This window comes from Pseudophryne corroboree, chromosome 11, assembly GCF_028390025.1.
Source record: "Pseudophryne corroboree isolate aPseCor3 chromosome 11, aPseCor3.hap2, whole genome shotgun sequence".
NCBI lineage: Eukaryota > Metazoa > Chordata > Amphibia > Anura > Myobatrachidae > Pseudophryne > Pseudophryne corroboree.
In genome coordinates this window covers 107824263-107851660 of record NC_086454.1, presented here as the reverse complement: position 1 = coordinate 107851660, position 27398 = coordinate 107824263, and the positions used below count along the sequence as shown (strand labels likewise).

The 27398-nt window shown below is 47.9% G+C and overlaps 1 protein-coding gene across 2 annotated transcripts in view; it reads right to left on the bottom strand.

The window, feature by feature from the left end:
* Positions 1-27398, bottom strand: part of TSPAN32 (tetraspanin 32) — a 165696-nt gene that overhangs the window by 112305 nt on the left and 25993 nt on the right. For both annotated transcript variants that reach the window (XM_063944724.1, XM_063944725.1), the window contains exon 3: positions 26523-26620. In XM_063944724.1, the coding sequence (XP_063800794.1) occupies positions 26523-26620 (98 nt within the window). The remainder of the gene's footprint in view (positions 1-26522; positions 26621-27398) is intronic.

The following is a 27398-nucleotide window of genomic DNA, read 5'->3' as shown; positions in this document are numbered from 1 at the left end:
CATCGGGTACCGCTCCAGCACTCTGGGCATCGGGTACCGCTCCAGCACTCTGGGCATCGGGTACCGCTCCAGCACTCTGGGCATCGGGTACCGCACCAAGATCCTGGGCAACGGGCACCACTCCAGGACCCTGGGCAATGGGCACCACTCCAGGACCCTGGGCAACGGGCACCACTCCAGGACCCTGGGCAACGGGCACCACTCCAGGACCCTGGGCAACGGGCACCACTCCAGGACCCTGGGCAACGGGCACCACTCCAGGACCCTGGGCAACGGGCACCACTCCAGGGGCTTGCAACTCTGCTTCAACAGGAACCTCAAGAGAGGAGAAAAACATTCTCTTTTGATTCCTGAATCTATAATGGGGCTCCCTTGCCCAAGGACCCCAATTATAGGACAGAGAGCTTTTTAGTGTGGGTTGTGTGACAAGTACCTCTGCCACAGTAGAGACAGGAGTAGGTCTTGTATCCTGACTCAACTTGGCCAGAGGGCAAGACTCGTCACCCCACTTTGGCTTGCGCAACTCACAGGTCTGCAGATAGTGGCCTAAACCCCCACAATATAGGCATAAGTTTAAGTTTCTGCGACGCAGACGCTCCTCTTCTGAGAGCCTGGGCCGCAGAAAACTTTTAAACCTTTTCTCTTCAATTAAACCAGAGGATTCTCTTGTCACCATACTGTGAACAAGAGTCTCTTTAGAGATAGATGTACTCTCAACGACTTCTGGCAAGATGAGCAAGATTTTAGTCAGAAGGTTTTGCAGCTGCTTTAGGGATTGCTGCAAAACTTCTAGTCGCTCTGGTCTCAAAGCACTGAAAAACAGAGTTCAGGGCTGCGAGAGATGCCTGCAGGGCTTGCATAGTAGACATAGGAGGATTTAAAACTAGACAAGACAAGACAAGACAAGGCAAGACTAAACAAGGCAAGACTGAATTTTTAAACTAGACAAAACAAGACTAATTTTTTTTTTCTTTTTTAAACACCGGACTGGATTCTGCACACCGGACTGGATTCTGCACACTGAATTCTACACAAGACTGGATTCTAGACTAGACACTGGACTGGGCCAAAAAAGAAAAAAAAAAGTATTTCTTTTTTGTGATATGGCTGGTGATAATGTTATGATTCCAGCACTCTGGTCTGAGGAGATCTTATTGCAAGGACCGGTGCACTGGAACGTAATGCTGGGAAAGGGGAATGGAAAGGGAATAGCCCCTGGCGCCCTATCTCCGTTGTCTCGCCCGTGCTGTCAGTACACTCTTGCGAGACTATGGTTGCTTGAGCCCATGGCAGCCGCGTTTGAAGGGCGGATTACGTCTGCCCAACTTCGATGCCCCCTCAGGTCTTAATGAGAGACAAAGAGTGTACCGAGACAGGGTGATAACAAGAGGCCCTCTAACTGAAACAACCAAAGCCAGGGGCTACTAACTAGCCTAAAACTAAATGTATGTGCGGCTTGCCGCCAAAGGAAAAGAACAACAAAGGAAATGCTGACCACACGCCGACACAATACTTTTGTGTCCCGGCGGTGACAGCATAAGCAGAACCCTCTGAAAAACACCAGTGACAGAAATAATAACGGAAAACAGCGGCCTAGGCCGACGGATGCGGCAGAGCCGCTACTCACGGAACCGGTACGAATACTGGCAAACGGACAGGAACTCCCAATGCTGCTGACACAGACTCTCAGAACTGGAGGACAGGCAGAATCCCAAACGACAGACCGGTGGACACCAAGAAGCCAGAAACTCGACCAGGCATAGGCAAAGCCACTGGACTTCTGTACAGGAACACTTCACGGCAGGACACGGGATCAGACACAGGAATCGACACAGGGACTGACACAGGAATCGACACAGGAAGCAGTTCGACAGACACTGCTACACAGGAGCTCAGGAATTGGCAGGAACAAGCTCAGAACTCAAGCAGACTAGAAACCAAGAAATATCACCAGCGTCTGTGAATAGCACTGAGCCAGCATATAAAAGAGAGGCCTAATTAATAATCTCATGCAGCTGCCCTGTTGCATGACTCCAAACTGACAAGATGCAATTAGCAGCCAGGTGAGGCTGAACACATGGGAACAAGCTGCAATTACACAGACTCACCAGCGGCAGAAACCAAGAGTACTCTTAAACAGAGCAACGGGAAATCCTGGCCTGCGAAACAACTTATAAACATAAAATAGGAATGAACCACTACCTGTGGTTCATAACAGTATCCCCTCCTTAAGGGTGAGTTCCGAGCACCCCATGACACCCACGGGGAACATGAACAGAAGAATAACATAAAATACCTAACACATGCAAAACAGGAATGAGCCACAGCCGTGGCTCATAACAGTGTCCTCATAAATCTTGCCTCAATGCTAACATCAGGCACCTTTTTTTATGAAAATGCATCTTATTTGCATTGCTATGGGGCTAGGATGCACAAGCAGCTTCTGATGATTAAACTGATATGCGGCATACCTATATACTGTGTGAGACTGTGGCTGTATCTGCATATGAAATGCTACATACAGAATATAGGCATGCCGCATATCATTTTAATCAGCAGAAGCTGCTGATGCCCCTAGGCATATCAAATGCCCTAGGCAATTGCCTAGTTTGCCTATACATATGGCCGGCTCTGCAGTCACGCAAGGCGAAAGCTTCCAAGGAAGAGGGTCAAGTTAAGAAACTCACCTTCACATAAACATTCTGGAGTTGAGAGCTGTGTACAACAGTCTTCATCAAACGGCACACCTTCTTCAAGGTCGTCCCATACAGATCCAGTCAGACAATGTAACGGCAGTAGCTTACATAAACCGTCGAGGCGGAACAAAAAGCAGAGCAACAATGGCAGAGGTGACAAAGATACTCCTCTGGGCAGAAAGACATGCAAAAGCTCTGTCGCCAATTTTCATTCCGGGAGTGTACAACTGGGAAGCAGACTTCCTCAGCAGACACGATCTCCATCCTGGAGAATGGGGCCTCCACCAAGAAGTCTTTGCGGAGGTGGCAAGTTGTTGGGGTGTTCTTCAAGTGGATATGATGGCATCACGTCGCAACAAGGAGCTTCAGAAATATTGTTCCAGGTCAAGAGAGTCACAAGCAATAGCGATAGATGCACTGGTGACCCAGTGGGTGTTTCAGTCTGTGTATCTGTTCCCTCCACTTCCACTTACTCCAAAAGTTCTCAAGATCATCAGAAGAACAGGAGTTCGAGCAATACTCATTGCTCCGCACTGACCAAGGAGGGCTTGGTATCCAGATCTTCAAGAGTTATTAATGGAAGATCCTCGGCCTTTTCCTCTTCGCGAGAACCTGTTTCAGCAGGGGCCGTTAGTTTATCAGGGTTTACCGCGGTTGCGTTTGACGGCATGGCTGTTGAGCACCAGATCCTAGCCCGTAAGGATATTCCCAATGAAGTCATTCCCACACTTATTCTGGCCAGGAAAGAGGTAACGTCCAAACATTACCATCGTATTTTGAAAAAATATGTATCTTGGTGTGAATCCAAGAAGTCTCTTGCGGTGGAGTTTAAATTAGGACGTCTTCTTCTATTTCTACAGGCAGGTGTGGATGCTAGATTGAGATTAGGATCTATCAAGGTTCAGATTTCGGCCTTGTTAGTTTTCTTTCAGAAACAATTGACTTCTCTTCCTGAGGTCTAAACGTTCGTGAAAGGTGTTCTGCGCATCCAACCTCCCTTTGTGCCTCCTGCAGCGCCATGGGATCTTAATGTGGTGTTGCAGTTCCTTAAATCGGACTGTTTTGAGCCTCTGCAAGAGGTGGAGTAAAAGTTCTCACTTGAAAAGTGGTCATGCTGTTGGCCTTGGCTTCAGGCAGACGAGTGTCTGAGTTAGGAGCTCTATCACAGAGTCCTTATTTGATATTTCATGAAGATAGGGCTGAACTGAGAACACGTCAGCACTTTCTTCCGAAGGTTGTGTCTTCTTTTTATATCAACCAACCAATGGTGGTGCCAGTAGCTTCTGACACCTCAGTCGTCTCAAGGTCCTTGGATGTTGTCAGAGCGCTGAGGACTTATGTTGCAAGAACAGCTCGGATAAGGAAAACAGAATCTCTGTTTGTCCTCTATGACCCCACCAAGATTGGGGGTCCTGCTTCTAAGCAGACTATTGCGCGCTGGATCAGGGGTACCATTCAGCACGCTCATTCCACGGCAGGATTGCCGTTACAGATTTCTGTAAAAGCCCACTCTACAAGGAAGGTGGGTTCGTCCTGGGCGGCTGCCCGGGGGGTCTCGGCCTTGCAAATCTGCCGAGCTGCTACTTGGTTGGGTGCAAACACATTTGATAAGTTTTATAAGTTTGACACCTTGGCTGCTGACTACCTTCAATTTGGTCAGTCAGTTCTGCAGGAACATTAGCACTTTCCCGCCCGTACTGGGAGCTTTGGTATATCCCCATGGTACTAAAATGGACCCCAGCATCCTCTAGGACGTAAGAGACAATAGGATTTTCTCATACGTCCTATAGGATGCTGGGGACGACATTACCATGGGGTATAGACGGGATCCGCAGGAGACATGGGCACTCTTAAGACTTTTCATTGGGTGTGAACTGGCTCCTCCCTCTATGCCCCTCCTCCAGACCTCAGTTTTAGAAATGTGCCCAGGCAGACTGGATGCACTCTGAGGAGCTCTACTGAGTTTCTCTGAAAAGACTTATGTTAGGTTTTTTATTTTCATGGAGAACTGCTGGCAATAGTCTCCCTGCTTCGTGGGACTGAGGGGGCAGAAGTTGGAACCAACTTCTGAAAGAGTTTCATGGCTCTGCTTCTGGCTGACAGGACACCATTAGCTCCTAAAGGTAACTGAACGCTAGCCGTGCCTAGATGCTCACTCCCACAGCACGCCGTCACCCCACTCACAGAGCCAGAAGTCAGAAGACAGGTGAGTGTTAGAAGACAGATCTTCAATCAAGAAAGTGACGGCTAAAGGTACCGTGCGGCTGGCGGGAGCGCCGCGCGCCATGTTGCCCACACATACACAGGCACTGCAGGGTGCAGGGCGTGGGGGGCGCCCTGGGCAGCATGAAACCTATAGAAACTGGCCTAAATAAGGGGCATACGTTGCTGAGGCACAGTCCTACCCCTGCCAGTATAAAAAATTACCTCATAAAAGCTGAGGAGAAACACACCATTGAAGAGTGGAGCTTCCTCCTCAGCCAGCACACTGCTCAACGCCATTTTCTCTCCTCAGGCTGCAGAGACAACGCTGGTCCTCTTCCACTACTGAACAAGTATCAGGGTGCATAACAGGGGGGGCCACAGTGAATTTGGTGCTATGTAATTGTGTGATTAGCATTATAAAAGCGCTGCATGTCAGTGGGCATTTTGTGTTCACAGACATTGTGTTACTGGCGCTGGGTTGTGAACTGGCAAATCCCATCTGTGTCTCTCTGACAGATTTTACTGTGGGTCTGTACCCTATAAGTCCCGGAGTGTCTGCGGTGTGGTTGAGCACGTGTGTGACATGTCTGTGGCAGGGAACTCTGTGGAGACATGTTAGGGACACAGAAGTGTAATATGACACCAAGAGCCTGACTGGGTGAAAGGTTACATGATAGTGTGAATCATATCAGTAAGAGGTTGGACTGAATCTCATACAGAAAATGAAAATAATCTATTGAAGATGTGATTTTTAATAGTTCTGCCTTTCATCCACAGGGACCTTTCTGGGTCACATACAAATTTGCACAAGTAGTACAAACTGATACCGACACGGACTCTGATTCCTGTGTCGACACTAGTGATTCCAGGTGAATAGGTCCTAAGTTAGCAAAAAAGCATTCAAAACATGTTTTATCTATAAAGGAGGTGTTAGAAGTTACGAAGCCCCCTCTTTTACCACAAGGAGAGGGTTTACTTTAGTAAAGAAGTAATGTAATTTTCCCTCCACCTCAGGAACAGTCTCTTGGAGGGAGTCTGATTTAACCTGAAAAGAAATTTCAGATTCCCAAAAGGAATTCAGGCAGCTTACCTTTTTCCAAAAAAGGTGGGAGTCACCCCGCATTTTAGACAGGGCCATGTCATAAAAGAGAAAAGGTGTTTCTCCCTGCGCCTGGAATGGCTTCACTTAATGAGCCGACAGACCGCAAGTGAGTGAGGTGATCTATTGATTTGGCCAATGGGACACTACTCAGGCCTACCATTGTCTGTGAGTGGGTGAGTAGCGCTATTGAAAAGTGGTCAGAAAACTTGTCATTAGACATTGACACACAATAGATGGAGATGAGATACTCCTAACGTTAGGCCATATCAAAGACGCTGCTGCGTACGTACTAGAAACCATGAAATATATTGGTTTCTTGGGATCAAGAACCGCTACCATGGCAGTATCGGCTCGGAGGGCGTTGTGGATTCGCCAGTGGAATGCTGATGCAGATTCCAAAAGAAATATGGAGGCTCTCCCGTATAAAGGTGAAGCCTTGTTTGGTGAAGGGCTGGATGCGTTAGTCTCGGCGGCTACCGCAGGTAAGTCGACATTCTTGCCTTATGCTCCTACATCGGCGAAAAATACACATCACTCTCACATGCAGTCCTTTTGGCCCAACAAATACAAAAAGGAAAAAGGTTCCCCCTTCTTTGCAGGTGGGGGAAGGGGAAAAGGAAAGAAATCCACAGCGTCTCCCGAATCGCAGGAGCAGAAGTCCACCCCTGCTTTTGCCAAATCTGCAGCATAACGCTGGGGCTCCCTTGCGGGAGTCCGCTCGGGTGGGAGCACGTCTGAAACTTTTCAGCCAAATCTGGATTCAATCTGTCCTGAACCAATAGGTCTTACAAATAGTGTCCCATGGGTACAAACTAGAGTTTCAAGATGTCCCCCCATGCCGATTTTTCAAATCGACCTTGCCAGCTCTCCTCCGGAAAGAGAGGCAGTAACAAAGGCAATTCAAAAATTATGTCAGGATCAGGTCATTGTCCTGGTACCCTTGGCACAGCAAGGAGAAGGTTTTTATTCAAGCCTCTTCGTAGTTCCGAAGCCGGACGGCTCGGTCAGACCGATTTTAAACCTGAAAAATCTGAATCTCTACGTGAAAAGGTTCAAGTTCCAGCTGGAATCCCTGAGGGTAGTGAATTCCAGTCTGGAGGAGGGGGACTTCATGGTGTCAGTAGACATAAAGGATGCTTACTTGCATGTTCACATTTATCCTCCTCACCAAGCATATCTGAGATTCGCAGTACAGGATTGCCATTACCAGTTCCAGACATTGCCGTTCGGACTCTCCACGGCACTGAGGGTATTCACCAAGGTGATGGCAGAGACGATGGTCCTCCTTCGTTAAAAAGGAGTCAATATAATTCCTTATCTGGACGATCTCCTGATAAAAGCGAGATCCAGGGAACAGTTGGTGCAGAACATCGCACTCTCCCTGTCAATACTCCAACAACACGGTTGGATCATGAATTTTCCAAAGTCGCAGTTGGAACCGACGACAAGATTGTCCTTTTTAGGGATGATTCTGGACACAGAAGTACAGAGAGTATTTCTCCAGTGGAAAAGGCTCTGGAAATCCAGAAAATGGTCAAACAAATATTGAAACCAACAAACGTGTCATCCATCAATGCATTTGGTTGTTGGGGAAAATGGTAGCGGCCTACGAGGCCAAACAGTTTGGCTGATTTCATGCCAGAGTATTCCAGTGGGACCTGTTGGACAAGTGGTCCAGATCCCACCTACACATGCACCGGAATAATCCTGTCCCCCAAAGCCAGGATTTCGCTCCTGTGGTGGCTACACAGTTCTCACCTACTAGAGGGACGCAGGTTTGGGATTCACGACTGGGTCCTAATAACCACTGATGCAAGTCTCCGAGGCTGGGGAGCTGTCGCACAGGGGGAAAGCTTCCAAGGAAAATGGTCAAGTCAGGAAGCCTGCCTTCACATAAACGTTCTGGAATTAAGAGCCATTTACAACGGCCTTCTACAAGCGGTACATCTTCTTCAAGATCATCCCGTACTGATCCAGGCGGACAATGTAACAGCAGTCGCGTACATAAACAGGCAGGGTGGAATGAAAAGCAGAGCGGCAATGGCAGAGGCGACAAAGATCCTCCGCTGGGCAGAAAAACATCTACAAGCTCTGTCAGCAATATTCATTCCGGGAGTAGACAACTGGGAAGCAGACTTCCTCAGCAGACACGATCTCCATCCAGGAGAGTGGGGCCTCCACCAAGAAGTGTTCGCAGAGGTGACAAGTCTTTGGGGAGTTCCTCAAGTAGACATGATGGCGTCTCACCTCAACAAGAAGCTTCAGAGATATTGTTCCAGGTCGAGAGACCCTCAAGCAGTAGCAGTGGATGCACTAGTGACCCAGTGGGTTTTCCCGTCAGTGTATGTCTTCCCTCCACTTCCGCTGATCCCAAAGGTACTCAGGATCATAAGAAGAACAACGGTTCGAGCAATCTTCATTCCCTCAGACTGGCCAAGGAGGTCTTGGTACCCAGATCTTCAGCAGTTGCTCATAGAGGATCCTCGGCCTCTTCCTCCTTGCGAGGACCTGCTGCAGCTTGGTGCGTGCACCAAGACTTACCGCGGCTACGTTTGATGGCATGGCTGTTGAGTGCCGTATCCTAGCCAGGAAGTGTACTCCCAAGGAAGTCACCCCCCACCCTTATTCAGGCCAGAAAGGGAGTAACGTTGAAACATTACCACCGTATTTGGAGAAAATATGTGTCTTGGTGTGAATCCAAGAAAGCTCCTACGGAAGAGTTTTTTCCATTTTTTGCAGGATGGTGTGGAGGCGGGCCTCCGATTGGGATCAATCAAGGTTCAGATTTTGGCCTTGTCAGTGTTTTTCCAAAAACAATTGGCCTCTCTTCCAGAAGTTCAGACTTTCGTGAAAGGGGTTCTGCACATCCAGCCTCCATTTGTGACACTCCAGTGGCACTATGGGACCTTAACGTGGTATTGTAGTTCCTTCAATCGGATTGGTTTGAGCCTCTACAAAAGATAGAGTTGAAGTTTATCAATTAGATAGTGGTGATGCTTTTGACTTTGGCATCTACAAGACGGGTGTCTGAATTGGGGGCCTTGTCTCACAAGAGCCCTTACCTGATCTTCCATGAAGATAGGGCAGAGTTGAGGACTCGACAACATTTTCTTCCGAAGGTGGTTTCATCTTTCCACATAAACCAACCTGTTGTAGTGCCAGTAGTTACTGACACATTCACTGATTCAAAATCTCTAGATATGGTTAGAGCTTTGAAAACCTATGTTGCTAGAACGGCTCGTATATGGAAAACAGAGGCTCTGTTTGTCCTGTATGCTCACAACAAGATTGGGTGTCCTGCTTCCAAGCAGACTATTGCACGTTGGATCAGAAATACGATTCAGCAAGCACATACTACGGCTGGATTGCCGTTACCGACGTCGGTAAAGGCCCACTCCACTAGGAAGGTGGGCTCATCCTGGGCGGCTGCCCGGAGGTCTCAGCATTACAACTTTGCCGAGCAGCTACTTGGTCAGGGTCAAACACATTTGCTAAGTTCTACAAGTTTGACACCTTGGTCGATGAGGACCTAAAGTTTGGTCAATCGGTGCTGCAGGGTCATCCGCACTCTCCCGCCCGTACTGGAGCTTTGGTATAGACCCCATGGTCTTGATGTCGTCCCCTGCATCCTCTAGGACGTATGAGAAAACAGGATTTTGATACCTACCGGTAAATCCTTTTCTCCTAGTCTGTAGAGGATGCTGGGCGCCCGTCCCAGTGCGTACTTTACCTGCAGTTTAGTTATTAGAGTTACACAAGTTGTGTTATCTTAGTTTTCAGCATGTTGCTGTAATTGGTTCATGCCTGTTGGCGTGTGTTATGTTGAATGCCATGTGTGCGGCATGGTTGAGGGTGTGAGTTTGTATGTATCTCACCACTAGTATTAAAGTAAGTCCTTTCCTCGAAATGTCCGTCTCCCTGGGCACAGTTCCTATAACTGAGGTCTGGAGGAGGGGCATAGAGGGAGGAGCCAGTTCACACCCAATGAAAAGTCTTAAGAGTGCCCATGTCTCCTGCGGATCCCGTCTATACCCCATGGTCTTGATGTCGTCCCCAGCATCCTCTACGGACTAGGAGAAAAGGATTTACCGGTAGGTATCAAAATCCTGTTTTTATTACCTGCCGATAAATCCTTTTCTCGTCGTCCGTAGAGGATGCTGAGCGCCCGCCCAGTGCTCATTTTTCCTGCTGATTATGTTTATCTTTTTGCACATTGTTTCATGTGTTCAGTTGTTAACAGCTGTTACTGTTGCATTATGCATGCTGGTTGGCATGACTTATGTTAAAGGCCATGTTAGCCAACATGTTGTTTATGGATGGTGTGAGCTGGTGTGAATCTCGCCACATGTTTAATATAGTGATGAGCACCGGAAATTTTTCGGGTTTTGTGTTTTGGTTTTGGGTTCGGTTCCGCGGCCGTGTTTTGGGTTCGAACGCGTTTTGGCAAAACCTCACCGAATTTTTTTTGTCGGATTCGGGTGTGTTTTGGATTCGGGTGTTTTTTTCAAAAAACCCTAAAAAACAGCTTAAATCATAGAATTTGGGGGTCATTTTGATCCCAAAGTATTATTAACCTCAATAACCATAATTTCCACTCATTTTCAGTCTATTCTGAACACCTCACACCTCACAATATTATTTTTAGTCCTAAAATTTGCACCGAGGTCGCTGGATGGCTAAGCTAAGCGACCCAAGTGGCCGACACAAACACCTGGCCCATCTAGGAGTGGCACTGCAGTGTCACGCAGGATGGCCCTTCCAAAAAACACTCCCCAAACAGCACATGACGCAAAGAAAAAAAGAGGCGCAATGAGGTAGCTGTGTGAGTAAGCTAAGCGACCCTAGTGGCCGACACAAACACCTGGCCCATCTAGGAGTGGCACTGCAGTGTCACGCAGGATGGCCCTTCCAAAAAACACTCCCCAAACAGCACATGACGCAAAGAAAAAAAGAGGCGCAATGAGGTAGCTGTGTGAGTAAGCTAAGCGACCCTAGTGGCCGACACAAACACCTGGCCCATCGAGGAGTGGCACTGCAGTGTCACGCAGGATGGCCCTTCCAAAAAACACCCCCCAAACAGCACATGACGCAAAGAAAAATGAAAGAAAAAAGAGGTGCAAGATGGAATTGTCCTTGGGCCCTCCCACCCACCCTTATGTTGTATAAACAGGACATGCACACTTTAACCAACCCATCATTTCAGTGACAGGGTCTGCCACACGACTGTGACTGAAATGACGGGTTGGTTTGGACCCCCACCAAAAAAGAAGCAATTAATCTCTCCTTGCACAAACTGGCTCTACAGAGGCAAGATGTCCACCTCATCATCATCCTCCGATATATCACCGTGTACATCCTCCTCCTCACAGATTATCAATTTGTCCCCACTGGAATCCACCATCTCAGCTCCCTGTGTACTACTTTGTGGAGGCAATTGCTGCTGGTCAATGTCTCAACGGAGGAATTGATTATAATTCATTTTAATGAACATCATCTTCTCCACATTTTCTGGATGTAACCTCGTACGCCGATTGCTGACAAGGTGAGCGGCGGCACTAAACACTCTTTCGGAGTACACACTTGTGGGAGGGCAACTTAGGTAGAATAAAGCCAGTTTGTGCAAGGGCCTCCAAATTGCCTCTTTTTCCTGCCAGTATAAGCACGGACTGTCTGACGTGCCTACTTGGATGCGGTCACTCATATAATCCTCCACCATTCTTTCAATGGGGAGAGAATCATATGCAGTGACAGTAGACGACATGTCCGTAATCGTTGTCAGGTCCTTCAGTCCGGACCAGATGTCAGCATCAGCAGTCGCTCCAGACTGCCCTGCATCACCGCCAGCGGGTGGGCTCGGAATTCTGAGCCTTTTCCTCGCACCCCCAGTTGCGGGAGAATGTGAAGGAGGAGATGTTGACAGGTCGCGTTCCGCTTGACTTGACAATTTTGTCACCAGCAGTTCTTTGAACCCCAGCAGACTTGTGTCTGCCGGAAAGAGAGATCCAAGGTAGGTTTTAAATCTAGGATCGAGCACGGTGGCCAAAATGTAGTGCTCTGATTTCAACAGATTGACCACCCGTGAATCCTTGTTAAGCGAATTAAGGGCTCCATCCACAAGTCCCACATGCCTAGCGGAATCGCTCTGTGTTAGCTCCTCCTTCAATGTCTCTAGCTTCTTCTGCAAAAGCCTGATGAGGGGAATGACCTGACTCAGGCTGGCAGTGTCTGAACTGACTTCACGTGTGGCAAGTTCAAAAGGTTGCAGAACCTTGCACAACGTTGAAATCATTCTCCACTGCGCTTGAGACAGGTGCATTCCACCTCCTATATCGTGCTCAGTTGTATAGGCTTGAATGGCCTTTTGCTGCTCCTCCAACCTCTGAAGCATATAGAGGGTTGAATTCCACCTCGTTACCACTTCTTGCTTCAGATGATGGCAGGGCAGGTTCAGGCGTTTTTGGTGGTGCTCCAGTCTTCTGTACGTGGTGCCTGTACGCCGAAAGTGTCCCGCAATTCTTCTGGCCACCGACAGCATCTCTTGCACGCCCCTCTCGTTTTTTAAATAATTCTGCACCACCAAATTCAAGGTATGTGCAAAACATGGGACGTGCTGGAATTTGCCCATATTTAATGCACACACAATATTGCTGGCGTTGTCCGATGCCACAAATCCACAGGAGAGTCCAATTGGGGTAAGCCATTCTGCGATGATCTTCCTCAGTTGCCGTAAGAGGTTTTTAGCTGTGTGCGTATTCTGGAAAGCGGTGATACAAAGCGTAGCCTGCCTAGGAAAGAGTTGGCGTTTGCGAGATGCTGCTACTGGTGCCGCCGCTGCTGTTCTTGCGGCGGGAGTCCATACATCTACCCAGTGGGCTGTCACAGTCATATAGTCCTGAGCCTTCCCTGCTCCACTTGTCCACATGTCCGTGGTTAAGTGGACATTGGGTACAACTGCATTTTTTAGGACACTGGTGAGTCTTTTTCTGAGGTCTGTATACATTTTTGGTATCGCTTGCCTAGAGAAATGGAACCTAGATGGTATTTGGTACCGGGGACACAGTACCTCCAACAAGTCTCTAGTTGCCTCTGCAGTAATGATGGATACCGGAACCACGTTTCTCACCGCCCAGGATGCCAAGGCCTCAGTTATCCGCTTTGCAGCAGGATGACTGCTGTGATATTTCATCTTCCTCGCAAAGGACTGTTGGACAGTCAATTGCTTGGTGGAAGTAGTAAAAGTGGTCTTACGAGTACGACTTCCCCTCTGGGATGACCATCGACTCCCAGCAGCAACAACAGCAGCGCCAGCAGCAGTAGGCGTTACACGCAAGGATGCATCGGAGGAATCCCAGGCAGGAGAGGACTCGTCATAATTGCCAGTGACATGGCCTGCAGGACTATTGGCATTCCTGGGGAAGGAGGAAATTGACACTGAGGGAGTTGGTGGGGTGGTTTGCGTGAGCTTGGTTACAAGAGGAAGGGATTTACTGGTCAGTGGACTGCTTCCGCTGTCGCCCAAAGTTTTTGAACTTGTCACTGACTTATGATGAATGCGCTGCAGGTGACGTATAAGGGAGGATGTTCCGAGGTGGTTAACGTCCTTACCCCTACTTATTACAGCTTGACAAAGGCAACACACGGCTTGACAAATGTTGTCCGCATTTCTGTTGAAATACTTCCACACCGAAGAGCTGATTTTTTTGGTATTTTCACCAGGCATGTCAATGGCCCTATTCCTCCCACGGACAACAGGTGTCTCCCCGGGTGCCTGACTTAAACAAACCACCTCACCATCAGAATCCTCCAGGTCAATTTCCTCCCCAGCGCCAGCAACACCCATATCCTCCTCATCCTGGTGTACTTCAACACTGACATCTTCAATCTGACTATCAGGAACTGGACTGCGGGTGCTCCTTCCAGCACTTGCAGGGGGCGTGCAAATGGTGGAAGGCGCATGCTCTTCACGTCCAGTGTTGGGAAGGTCAGGCATCGCAAACGACACAATTGGACTCTCTTTGTGGATTTGTGATTTCGAAGAACGCACAGTTCTTTGCTGTGCTTTTGCCAGCTTGAGTCTTTTCATTTTTCTAGCAAGAGGCTGAGTGCTTCCATCCTCATGTGAAGCTGAACCACTAGCCATGAACATAGGCCAGGGCCTCAGCCGTTCCTTGCCACTCCGTGTGGTAAATGGCATATTGGCAAGTTTACGCTTCTCCTCCGACAATTTTATTTTAGATTTTTGAGTCCTTTTTTTACGGATATTTGGTGTTTTGGATTTTACATGCTCTGTACTATGACATTGGGCATCGGCCTTGGCAGACGACGTTGCTGGCATTTCATCGTCTCGGCCATGACTAGTGGCAGCAGCTTCAGCACGAGGTGGAAGTCGATCTTGATCTTTCCCTATTTTTGGAACCTCAACATTTTTGTTCTCCATATTTTAATAGGCACAACTAAAAGGCACCTCAGGTAAACAATGGAGATGGATGGATACTAGTATACTTATGGATTGACGAGCGACTGCCGACACAGAGGTAGCTACAGCCGTGGACTACCGTACTGCGTCTGCTGCTAATATAGACTGGATGATAATGATATAAAAAATATATATATATATATCACTACTGCAGCCGGACAGGTATATATTATATAATGACGGACCTGCTGGACACTGTCAGCTCAGCACTGCAGACTCCTAAAGTAAGCTACTAGTAGTATCAAGAAGATAGAAAAAAAAAAAACACCACAGGTAGGTGGTATATAATTATGGATGGACTAGCGACTGCCGACACAGAGGTAGCTACAGCCGTGGACTACCGTACTGCATCTGCTGCTAATATAGACTGGATGATAATGATATAAAAAATATATATATATATATCACTACTGCAGCCGGACAGGTATATATTATATAATGACGGACCTGCTGGACACTGTCAGCTCAGCACTGCAGACTCCTAAAGTAAGCTACTAGTAGTATCAAGAAGATAGAAAAAAAAAAAACACCACAGGTAGGTGGTATACAATTATGGATGGACTAGCGACTGCCGACACAGAGGTAGCTACAGCCGTGGACTACCGTACTGCGTCTGCTGCTAATATAGACTGGATGATAATGATATAAAAAATATATATATATATCACTACTGCAGCCGGACAGGTATATATTATATAATGACGGACCTGCTGGACACTGTCAGCTCAGCACTGCAGACTCCTAAAGTAAGCTACTAGTAATATCAAGAAGATAGAAGAAAAAAAAACACCACAGGTAGGTGGTATACAATTATGGATGGACTAGCGACTGCCGACACAGAGGTAGCTACAGCCGTGGACTACCGTACTGCGTCTGCTGCTAATATAGACTGGATGATAATGATATAAAAAATATATATATATCACTACTGCAGCCGGACAGGTATATATTATATAATGACGGACCTGCTGGACACTGTCAGCAGAATGCGTTTATAGAATAAAAACACCACACGACGAGTGTTTAACTTTTTCAGGCAGACAATCACAATATACTGGTGGTCAGTGGTCACTGGTCAGTCACACTGGCACTGGCAGTGGCACTCTGGCAGCAAAAGTGTGCACTGTTAAAATATGTACTCCTGCTTTAACTGCTCCCCAGTCTCCCCCACAATTAAGCTGTGTGAGCAGTGAGCACTCAGCACAGTCAGATATACAGTATTACATAGATGATGCAGCACACTGAGGGCACACTGAGGCTGAGCACAGATATGGTATGTGACTGTGTCACACTGTGTATCGTTTTTTTTCAGGCAGAGAACGGATTAATTAAACTGGTGGTCACTGGTCACACTATCAGCAAGTAGTAGTGGTCACTGGTCAGTCACACTGGCACTGGCAGTGGCACTCTGGCAGCAAAAGTGTGCACTGTTAAAATATGTACTCCTGCTATAACTGCTCCCCAGTCTCCCCCACAATTAAGCTGTGTGAGCAGTGAGCACTCAGCACAGTCAGATATACAGTATTACATAGATGATGCAGCACACTGAGGGCACACTGAGGCTGAGCACAGATATGGTATGTGACTGTGTCACACTGTGTATCGTTTTTTTTCAGGCAGAGAACGGATTAATTAAACTGGTGGTCACTGGTCACACTATCAGCAAGTAGTACTCCGTCCTAATATGCTCCCCAAAATTAGTAAATCAAGTGTCTCTACTCTCTACTCTCTAGTCTACTCTTAACGGAGAGGACGCCAGCCACGTCCTCTCCCTATCAATCTCAATGCACGTGTGAAAATGGCGGCGACGCGCGGCTCCTTATATAGAATCCGAGTCTCGCGATAGAATACGAGCCTCGCGAGAATCCGACAGCAGGATGATGACGTTCGGGCGCGCTCGGGTTAGCCGAGCAAGGCGGGAAGATTCGAGTCTGCCTCGGACCCGTGTAAAAAGCGTGAAGTTCGGGGGGGTTCGGTTTCCGAGAAACCGAACCCGCTCATCTCTAGTTTAATAGTAATTCCTCTCGAGAGAATGTCCGTCTCCTCGGGCACAGTTCCTATACTGAGGTCTGGAGGAGGGGCATAAAGGGAGGAGCCAGTTCACGCTGTTGAAAAGTCTTAAAGTGCCGAAGGCTCCTGCGGAACCGTCTATACCCCATGGTACTAAAATGGGCCCCAGCATCCTCTACGGACTACGAGAAAAGGATTTACCGGCAGGTAATTAAAATCCTATTATTACACGTGTAATTGAACTCTAATTACATAACACCTTGTTCTCAGAACTCCTTTATAATGGATCTATTGCATTTTTAGTACAGGAACATTTGCAAGGACAATATTTTCCTGAATCAAGTCTTTAATACTGTTCCTCTGACTGTGATGTTACTAGAATTGAGGACATTTGGCAACTATGTTCACAGCTCTGAATAACTTTCAGAAGTCACCCATCTACTGTATCTCCTAGGATTCTCCATTCATACTTGTCAACTGTCCCTAGCACTTAATGCGCTGCACTTGCCCGCCTCACATGCCCCATCATGACATGTATGTGATGCCCGTGTAATGTGTAAGAGCTGACAATGGGGGTCATTCCGAGTTGATCGCTAGCTGCATTCGTTCGCTGTGCAGCGATGAGGCAAAAAAACAGCACTTCTGCGTATGCATATGCGGCGCAATGCGCACGCACGACGTACTAATACAACGAACGATGTAGTTTCACACAAGGTCTAGCGAAGCTTTTCAGTCGCACTGCTGTCCGCAGAGTGACTGACATAAAGTGGGCGTTTCTGGGTGTCAACTGACCGTTTTGAGGAAGTGTTCGAAAAAATGCAGGCATGCCAGGAAAAACGCAGGCGTGGCTGGGCGAACGCAGGGCGTGTTTGTGACATTAAAACAGGAACTGAACAGTCTGAAGTGATCGCAAGCGCTGAGTAGGTTTTGAGCTACTCTAAAACTGCACAAAAAACTTTTGCTGCCGCTCTGCGATCCTTTCGTTTGCACTTCTGCTAAGCTAAAATACACTGCCAGTGGGCGGTGGCATAGGGTTTGCACGGCTGCTAAAAACCGCTAGCGAGCGTACAACTCGGAATGACCACCCATGTCATGTGGCTGTGGAGGTACAATATTTCACCATAAGAAGTGGTCTGGGAGCAATCCTTTCTAAAACTGCATTTGTATCACCAGCTCATCAACTGGTATATTCATTTACTAATCCAAGTCATTTTATTCCCACCAGAGCCTGAGATGGGGAAATCTGAGTTACAATGAGAGTGGCCAGATGTAGATTGATCCAGAGGAACATGCAAAGGGCGACACCTGCACCAGTGCAAGTGAAATGGGGACTACATTTATATTCACATTTATAGGGACCAAATTTTCCAGGGACAAATATTTGACATTGGGACCATCCCTGTAAAGGTTAATTCCTGACAATGGCCAGTATTTACTAAAAATCCGAGTTTGGCCGATTTGTGTTTTTTTTTTCTAAGTCCCAATCCGGGAATTCACTAAGCAGAAAACTCGGCAGTGTCTGGTCTATTAGTAATGGTTTGATTGGCAAAGTTCTGAAATACGAATGAATAGACCAACGGTCAAACGCGGCTGTTATTTCATACAATACGGGCATTCACTATTCATTCGTATTTGGGTGTTAGTCTCTGAGTGCTCAAGTGCGGGTCTATTTTTTTTCGATTTGTTAAAAAAAGCAGCAAAAAAATAGACCTGCTTTTTCCAGTCGAGTTTGGATAACTATGCACGTATCAGTGAGATCTGTGCATGGTTATCTATGGGAAAGGGTCTGTTTAGTGTAAAACTGGAAAAAAAATTGCGTGGGGTCCGCCCTCCTAGGCATAACCAGCCTCGGGCTCTTTGAGCCGGTCCTGGTTGAAAAAATATGGGGGAAAAAATGACAGGGGTTCCCCCATATTTAATCAACCAGCACCGGGCTCTGCGCTTGGTCCTGGTTCCAAAAATACGGGGGACAAAAAGCGTAGGGGTCCCCCGTATTTTTGAAACCAGCACCGGGCTCCACTAGCCAGGTACATAATGCTACAGCCGTGGGACACTTTTATTGTGGTCCCGGCGGCCCTGGCATTACATACCCAACTAGTCACCCCTGGGCGGGGTACCCTGGAGGAGTGGGAACCCCTTAAATCAAGGGGTCCCCCCCCTCCAGCCACCCAAGGGCCAGGGGTGAAGCCCGAGGCTGTCCCCCCCATCCAAGGGCGGCGGATGGGGGGCTGATAGCCTTTTGAAAACATTTGAATATTGTTTTTAGTAGCAGTACTACAAGTCCCAGCAAGCCTCCCCGCAAGCTGGTACTTGGAGAACCACAAGTACCAGCATGCGGTGGAAAACCAGGCCCGCTGGTACCTGTAGTAGTACTACTACTAAAAAATACCCCCAAAAAAACAGGACACACACACCGTGAAAGTATAATTTTATTACATACATGCACACCTCCAAACATACATACTTACCTATGTTCACACGAGGCTCTGTCCTCTTGTCCCTGTAGAATCCTTGGGGTACCTGTGAAAAAAATTATACTCACATAATCCAGTGTAGATTATGTCCAATGTATAATCCACGTACTTTGCAAAACAAAAAAACGGAAACCCGACCACGCACTGAAAGGGGTCCCATGTTTACACATGGGACCCCTTTCCCCGACTGTAGGACCCCCCCTGACTCCTGTCAAAGAGGGTCCCTTCAGCCAATCAGAGAGCGCCACGTCGTGCCACTCTCCTGATTGGCTGTGTGCTCCTGTAGTGTCTGTGAGGCAGCACACGGCAGAGATACAATGTAGCGCCTATGCGCTCCATTGTAGCCAATGGTGGGAACTTTGCGGTCAGCGGTTGACCGAAAGTAACCTCACCGCTGATCGCAAAGTTCCCACCATTGGCTACAATGGAGCGCATAGGCGCTACATTGTATCTCTGCCGTGTGCTGCCTCACAGACACTACAGGAGCACACAGCCAATCAGGAGAGTGGCACGACGTGGCGCTCCCTGATTGGCTGAAGGGACCCTCTTTGACAGGAGTCAGGGGGGGTCCTGGCAGTCGGGGAAAGGGGTCCCATGTGTAAACATGGGACCCCTTTCAGTGCGTGGATCGGGTATGCGGTTTGTTTTTTTGCCAAGTACGTGGATTATTAAAAAAGGACACGACACACTGGATTTAGGTGAGTATAAATAAGAATTTACTTACCGATAATTCTATTTCTCGTAGTCCGTAGTGGATGCTGGGAACTCCGTAAGGACCATGGGGAATAGCGGCTCCGCAGGAGACAGGGCACATCTAAAGAAAGCTTTAGGATCACCTGGTGTGCACTGGCTCCTCCCCCTATGACCCTCCTCCAAGCCTCAGTTAGGATACTGTGCCCGGACGAGCGTGCATAATAAGGAAAGGATATTGAATCCCGGGTAAGACTCATACCAGCCACACCAATCACACTGTACAACTTGTGATCTGAACCCAGTTAACAGCATGATAATAGAGAAGCCTCTCGAAAAGATGGCTCACTACAACAATAACCCGAATTTTTTGGTAACAATAATTATGTACCAGTATTGCAGACAATCCGCACTTGGGATGGGCGCCCAGCATCCACTACGGACTACGAGAAATAGAATTATCGGTAAGTAAATTCTTATTTTCTCTGACGTCCTAGTGGATGCTGGGAACTCCGTAAGGACCATGGGGATTATACCAAAGCTCCCAAACGGGCGGGAGAGTGCGGATGACTCTGCAGCCCCCAATGAGAGAACTCCCGGTCCTCCTCAGCCAGGGTATCAAATTTGTAGAATTTTACAAACGTATTTGCTCCTGACCAAGTAACTGCTCGGCAAAGTTGTAAAGCCGAGACCCCTCGGGCAGCTGCCCAAGATGAGCCCACCTTCCTTGTGGAGTGGGCATTTACAGATTTTTGGCTGTGGCAGGCCTGCCACAGAATGTGCAAGCTGAATTGTACTACAAATCCAACGAGCAATAGTCTGCTTAAAAGTAGGAGCACCCAGCTAGTTGGGTGCATAGAGGATAAACAGCGAGTCAGATTTCCTGACTCCAGCCGTCCTGGAAACATATATTTTCCGGGTCCTGACAACGTCTAGCAACTTGGAGTCCTCCAAGTCCCTAGTAGCCGCAGGCACCACAATAGGTTTGGTTCAGGTGAACGCTGAAACCACCTTAGGGAGAAACTGAGGACGAGTCCTCAATTCCGCCCTGTCCGAATGGAAAATCAGATAAGGGCTTTTACAGGATAAAGCCACCAATTCTGACACGCGCCTGGCCCAGGCCAGAGCCAACAGCATGACCACTTTTTCTGTGAGATATTTTAACTCCACAGATTTAAGTGTGTCAAACCAATGTGACTTTTGGAACCCAAAAACCACCTGGAGATCCCAAAAGTGCCACTAAAGGCACAAAAGGAGGCTGTATATGCAGTACCCCTTTAACAAATGTCTGAACTTCAGGGACTGAAGCTAGTTCTTTTTTGGAAGAAAATTGACAGAGCCGAAATTTGAACCTTAATGGACCCCAATTTCAGGCCCATAGATACTCCTGTTTGCAGGAAATGTAGGAATCGACCCAGTTGAATTTCCTCCGTCGAGCCTTACTGGCCTCGCACCACGCAACATATTTTCGCCAAATGCGGTGATAATGTTTTGCGGTTACATCCTTCCTGGCTTTGATCAGGATAGGGATGACTTCATCCGGAATGCCTTTTTCCTTCAGGATCCGGCGTTCAACCGCCATGCCGTCAACGCAGCTGCGGTAAGTCTTGGAACAGACAAGGTCCTTGCTGGAGCAGGTCCCTTCTAGAGGTAGAGGCTACGGATCCTCCGTGAGCATCTTTTGAAGTTCCGGTTACCAATTCCTTCTTGGCCAATCCGGAGCCACTAATATAGTGCTTACTCCTCTCCATCTTATCAATCTCAGTACCTTGGGTATGAGAGGCAGAGGAGGGAACCCATACACTGATTGGTACACCCACGGTGTTACCAGAGCATCTACAGCTATTGCCTGAGGGTCCCTTGACGTGGCGCAATACCTGTCGAGTTTTTCCCAACGGTTTATAATCATGTGGAAGACTTCTGGGTGAAGTCCTTACTCTCCCAGGTGGAGGTCGTGCTGAGGAAAACTGCTTCCCAGTTGTCCACTCCCGGAATGAAAACTGCTGACAGTGCTATCACATGGTTTTTCGCCCCGCGAAGAATCCTTGCAGCTTCTGCCATTGCCCTCCTGCTTCTTGTGGCACCCTGTCTGTTTACGTGGGTGACTGCCGTAATGTTGTCCGACTGGATCAACACCGGCTGACCTTGAAGCAGAGGTCTTGCTAAGCTTAGAGCATTGTAAATGGCCCTTAGCTTCAGGACATTTATGTGAAGTGATGTCTCCAGGCTTGACCATAAGCCCTGGATATTCCTTCCCTGTGTGACTGCTCCCCAGCCTCGCAGGCTGGCATCCGTGGCCACCAGGACCCAGTCCCGCATGCCGAATCTGCGGCCCTCTAGAAGATGAGCACTCTGCAACCACCACAGGAGGGATACCCTTGTCCCTGGTGACAGGGTTATCCGCTGAAGCATCTGACCATTTGTCCAGTAGGTTCCACTGGAAAGTCTTGCGTGGAATCTGCCGAATGGGATTGCTTCGTAGGAAGCCACCATTTTTACCCAGAACCCTTGTGCATTGATGCACTGAGACTTGGTTCGGTTTTAGGAGGTTCCTGACTAGCTCGGATAACTCCCTGGCTTTCTCCTCCGGGAGAAACACCTTCTTTCTGGACTGTGTCCAGGATCATCCCTAGGAACAGAAGACAAGTCGTCGGAACCAGCTGCGATTTTGGAATATTGAGAATCCAATCGTGCTGCCGCAACACTACCTGAGGTAGTGCTACACCGATCTCCAACTGTTCCCTGGATCTCACCCTTATCAGGGAATCGTCCAAGTAAAGGATAACTAAAATTCCCTTCCTTCTAAGGAATATCATCATTACGGTCATTACTTCAGTAAAGACCCGGGATGCCGTGGACCATCCCTACGGCAGCGTCTGAACTGATAGTGACAGTTCTGTACCATAACCTGAGATACCCTTGGTGAGAAGGGTAAATTTTGACATGAAGGTAAGCATCCTTGATGTCCCGAGACATCATGTAGTCCCCTTCTTCCAGGTTTGCAATCACTGCTCTGAGTGACTCAATTTTGAATTTGAACCTCTGTATGTAAGTGTTCAAAGATTTTAGATTTTAGATTTTAAAATCGGTCTCACCGAGCCGTCTGGCTTCGGTACCACAATAGTGTGGAATAATACCCCGTTCCCTGTTGCAGGAGGGGTACCTTAATTATCACCTGCTGGGAATACAGCTTGTGAATGGCTTCCAAAACTGCCTCCCTGTCAGCGGGAGACATCGGTAAAACAGACTTTTGGAAACGGCGAGGGGAATACGTCTCGAATTCCAATTTGTACCCCTGAAATATTACCTGAAGGATCCAGGGGTCTACTTGCGAGTGAGCCCACTGCGCACTGAAATTCATTGAGAACGGGCCCCCACCGTGCCTGAACTTGTAAAGCCCTAGCGTCATACTGAGAGCTTGGCAGAGGCGGAAAAGGGTTTCTGTTCCTGGGAACTGGCTGATCTCTGCAGCCATTTTCCTCTCCCTCTGTCACGAGCAGAAAAGAGAAACCCTTTTGTCCGCTTGCCAACCAGGACTGCGCCTGATAATACGGCGTCTTATTTTGAGAGGCGACCTGGGGTACATTCAATTTTTTTTTTTTTTTTAAGGCAATACTTCCAAATGCCGTTTGGAATCCGCATCACCTGACCACTTTACTGGTATAATTGGACAACGCACTTATACTTGATGCCAGTCGGCAAATATTCCGCTGTGCATCATGCATATATAGAAATGCATCTTTTAATTGCTCTATAGGCAATAATATACTGTCCTTATCTAGGATATCAAATTTCCAGTCAGGGAATCCGACCACGCCAACCCAGCACTGCACATCCAGGCTGAGGCGATTGCTGGTCGCAGTATAACACCAGTATGTGTGTAAATACATTTTAGAACACCCTCCTGCTTTCTATCAGCAGGATCCCTAAGGGCGGCCATCTCCAGAGAGGGTAGAGCCCTTGTTCTTACAAGCGTGTGAGCGCCTTATCCCCCCTAGGGGGTGTTTCCCAACGCACCCTAACCTCTGGCGGGAAAAGGTATACTGCCAATAACTTTTTAGAAATTATCAATTGTTATCGGGGGGAAACCCACGCATCATCACACACCTCATTTTATTTCTCAGATTCAGGAAAACTACAGGAAGTTTTTCCTCACCAAACATAATACCCCTTTTTTTGGTGGTATTTATATTATCAGAAGAGTGTAAACTTTTTCCATTGCCTCAATCATGCAATGTGTGGCCCTATTGGAAATCACGGTTGTCTCTTCACCGTCGACACAGGAGTCAGTATCCGTGTCGGCGTCTGTATCTGAGGTAACGGGCGCTTTAGAGCCCCTGTATGAGACGTCTGGACATGCACAAGCTGAGTAGCCGGCTGTCTCATGTCAACCACTGTCTTTTATACAAAGCTGACACTGTCACGCAATTTCAACAGTACATCCACTCAGGTGTCGACCCCCCAGGGGGTGACAACACTATTACAGACACTCTACTCCGTCTCCTCATCATTTTTCTCCTCATACATGTCGACACAAACGTACCGACACACAGCACACACACAGGGAATGCTCTGATAGAGGACAGGACCCCACTAGCCCTTTGGGGAGACAGAGGGAGAGTTTGCCAGCACACACCAGAGCGCTATATATATACAGGGATAACCTTATATAAGTGTTTTTCCCTTTATAGCTGCTGTATTGTTTATACTGCGCCTAATTTGTGCCCCCCTCTCTTTTTTAACCCCTTTCTGTAGTGTAGTGACTGCAGGGGAGAGCCAGGGAGCTTCCCTCCAACTGAGCTGTGAGGGAAAATGGCGCCAGTGTGCTGAGGAGATAGGCTCCGCCCCTTTCTCGGCGTCCTTATCATCCGTTTTCTTGTATGTTTTGGCAGGGGTTAAATGCATCCATATAGCCCAGGAGTTATATGTGATGCATTTATTTTAGCCATAAAAGGTTTTCTATCGATTTATTGCGTCTCAGGGCGCTGCCCCCCCAGCGCCCTGCACCCTCAGTGACCGGAGTGTGAAGTGTGCTGAGAGCAATGGCGCACAGCTGCGGTGCTGTGCGCCTACCTTTATCTGAAGACAGGAAAGTCTTCTGCCGCCGATTTTTCCGGACCTCTTCGCTCTTCTGGCTCTGTAAGGGGGCCGGCGGCGCGGCTCCGGTGACCCATCCAGGCTGAACCTGTGATCGTCCCTCTGGAGCTAATGTCCAGTAGCCTAAGAAGCCCAATCCACTCTGCACGCAGGTGAGTTCGCTTCTTCTCCCCTTAGTCCCTCGATGCAGTGAGCCTGTTGCCAGCAGATCTCACTGAAAATAATAAACCTAAACTAAAACTTTCACAAAGAGCTCAGGAGAGCCCCTAGTGTGCACCCTTCTCGTCGGGCACAGAAAATCTAACTGAGGCTTGGAGGAGGGTCATAGGGGGAGGAGCCAGTGCACACCAGGTGATCCTAAAGCTTTCTTTAGATGTGCCCTGTCTCCTGCGGAGCCGCTATTCCCCATGGTCCTTACGGAGTTCCCAGCATCCACTAGGACATCAGAGAAATTTTATTTTCAGGTACCCTGGAATCGACGTCGAGACGTGGGCCGAGTCGGCATCTGAACATAGATATGTGTGTGTCGGAATGTATGTAATAAAGTTGTACTTTCAAGGTGTGTGTGTCCTGTTTTTATTTGGGTATTTTTTTTGCAGAAGAACTATAGGTACCAGCGGGCCCGTTTAACCCCCGCATGCTGGTACTTGTGGTTCTCCAAGTACCAGCTTGCGGGGGAGGCTTGCAGGGACTTGTAGTTCTTGTGCAAAAAACAATATTCTTTTATTTTACACTTGGCTATCAGCCCCCCATCCGCAGCCCATGGATGGGGGGGACAGCCTCGGGCTTCACCCCTGGCCCTTGGGTGGCTGGAGGGGGGGACCGCTTGATTTAAGGGGTTCCCACTCCTCCAGGGTACCCCGGCCAGGGGTGACTAGTTAGTGATTTAATGCCAGGGCCACAGGGACCTATATAAAAGTGTCCCCCGGCTGTGGCATTATCTCTCTGACTAGTGGAGCCCGGTGCTGGTTCAAAAAATACGGGGGACCCCTACGCTTTTTGTCCCCCGTATTTTTTGCACCAGGACCAGGCGCAGAGCCCGGTGCTGGTTGATCAAATATGGGGGAACCCCTGTCAATTTTTCCCCCATATTTTTTCAACCAGGACCGGCTCAAAGAGCCCGAGGCTGGTTATGCCTAGGAGGGGGGACCCCACGCAATTTTTTTCTGATTTTTAAACACTTTAAACACCTTTTTAAGGTACACAATGAAGCCCTGCACGGATCTCACAGATCCGGCCGGGATTCCTTGTGTTTTGTCAGGCAGTGTTTTACTCATCACTCCCGTAAAACACTGCCTGATATTACAATTCACATCGACATCGGAAAATACGAATTGTGAAAAGTCGGCAGCTTAGTGAATGACCATATCAGGATTCAAAAAGTTGCAGTAAAATGCACCCGATACCATTCGAGTTCAAACACCCTTCAAAACGGCCAAAACACGAATCTTTGTAAATATACCCCAATGTCTTTATTGTGTAATGGTGACAAACTGCCCATGTTCCCTCCTCTCCTGCATATTTTAGGTCATACTCATTTCTACCTTTTCTAAGTCTTGAAGAAAAACATGTAAAATTGAAAAAGTACAACACAGCCAAGATTAATAGACACGTCATGATGACACAAAGGACAGGAGAGCCGGTCCAGTGCATGCAGGGTGAGATCCACCTGCTTGGCAGCAAAGGATCCCTTGGAATAGTTTTATATTATCATTATATTATCATTGTCTTCTGCTCATGTGCACCTTACCCCCCAAAATGTTGCTACTTACGATTGCCATGAGGTGCTGAGACTCTCGCAGAACAGAGAGGGTGCTGAGGAGGACAGTGAGAAGGAGTAAGGCGCAGACACCACTACCGTACAGGACCACTGGGGAGAGGAACAGGGTTATAAAATATATATAGAAATCAAGTTAAAATATACATATTTCTTTAGAAGTCTTGTTCACACAATCTTCTGTGACATCACCTCACCTAAAGATCACATATCATTTGTACTCACAGACTAACACTTCTGTAATTTTAACAATTGGACCCGCACCATGAAATACAGCGCCCATTTCTACTCATACTACAGATAAGTTATCAGTGTGTGTATGTGGAGAGGACTGGTAGATTATATGCTAATCTGTTCTTCCTACACTTCCTGACTGAGCTACATCAGTAACTGCAATCTGCCAGAGAGACTGCGTTGTCACCCACAGGTCAACACAACCAAACCTTCCTGGTACTCTTAGTATGTGTCTTGTTATCAAACAGTATTAAACTAGTACAAGCACTAAGGCAGTGGTTCTCAAACTGTGTGCCTCAGCACCCTGGGGTGCCTCAGGGCACTTGGTGGGGTGCTTTGGATTGGTGGTCAATTCAAGTTACTTATGGTCCATGTAATAAGCAAAACCAGTGCTGGTGGCTGCCAATTATAAAATATGTGGACAAACAGAAGCAAATCTTGTCCCTTACCACATGGTCCCTTACGACAAATCTTGTCCCTCACCACATGGTCCCTTACCACAAATCTTGTCCCTCACCACATAATTGAACCCCCGTAAGGGGCAGCGGTCAGACAGGCTGATGTCTGTCTGGATATCATTTGTATCCCAGCAGGAGGATGGATATGGGGAAATGACCATCACAGTCCTGGTACTTTA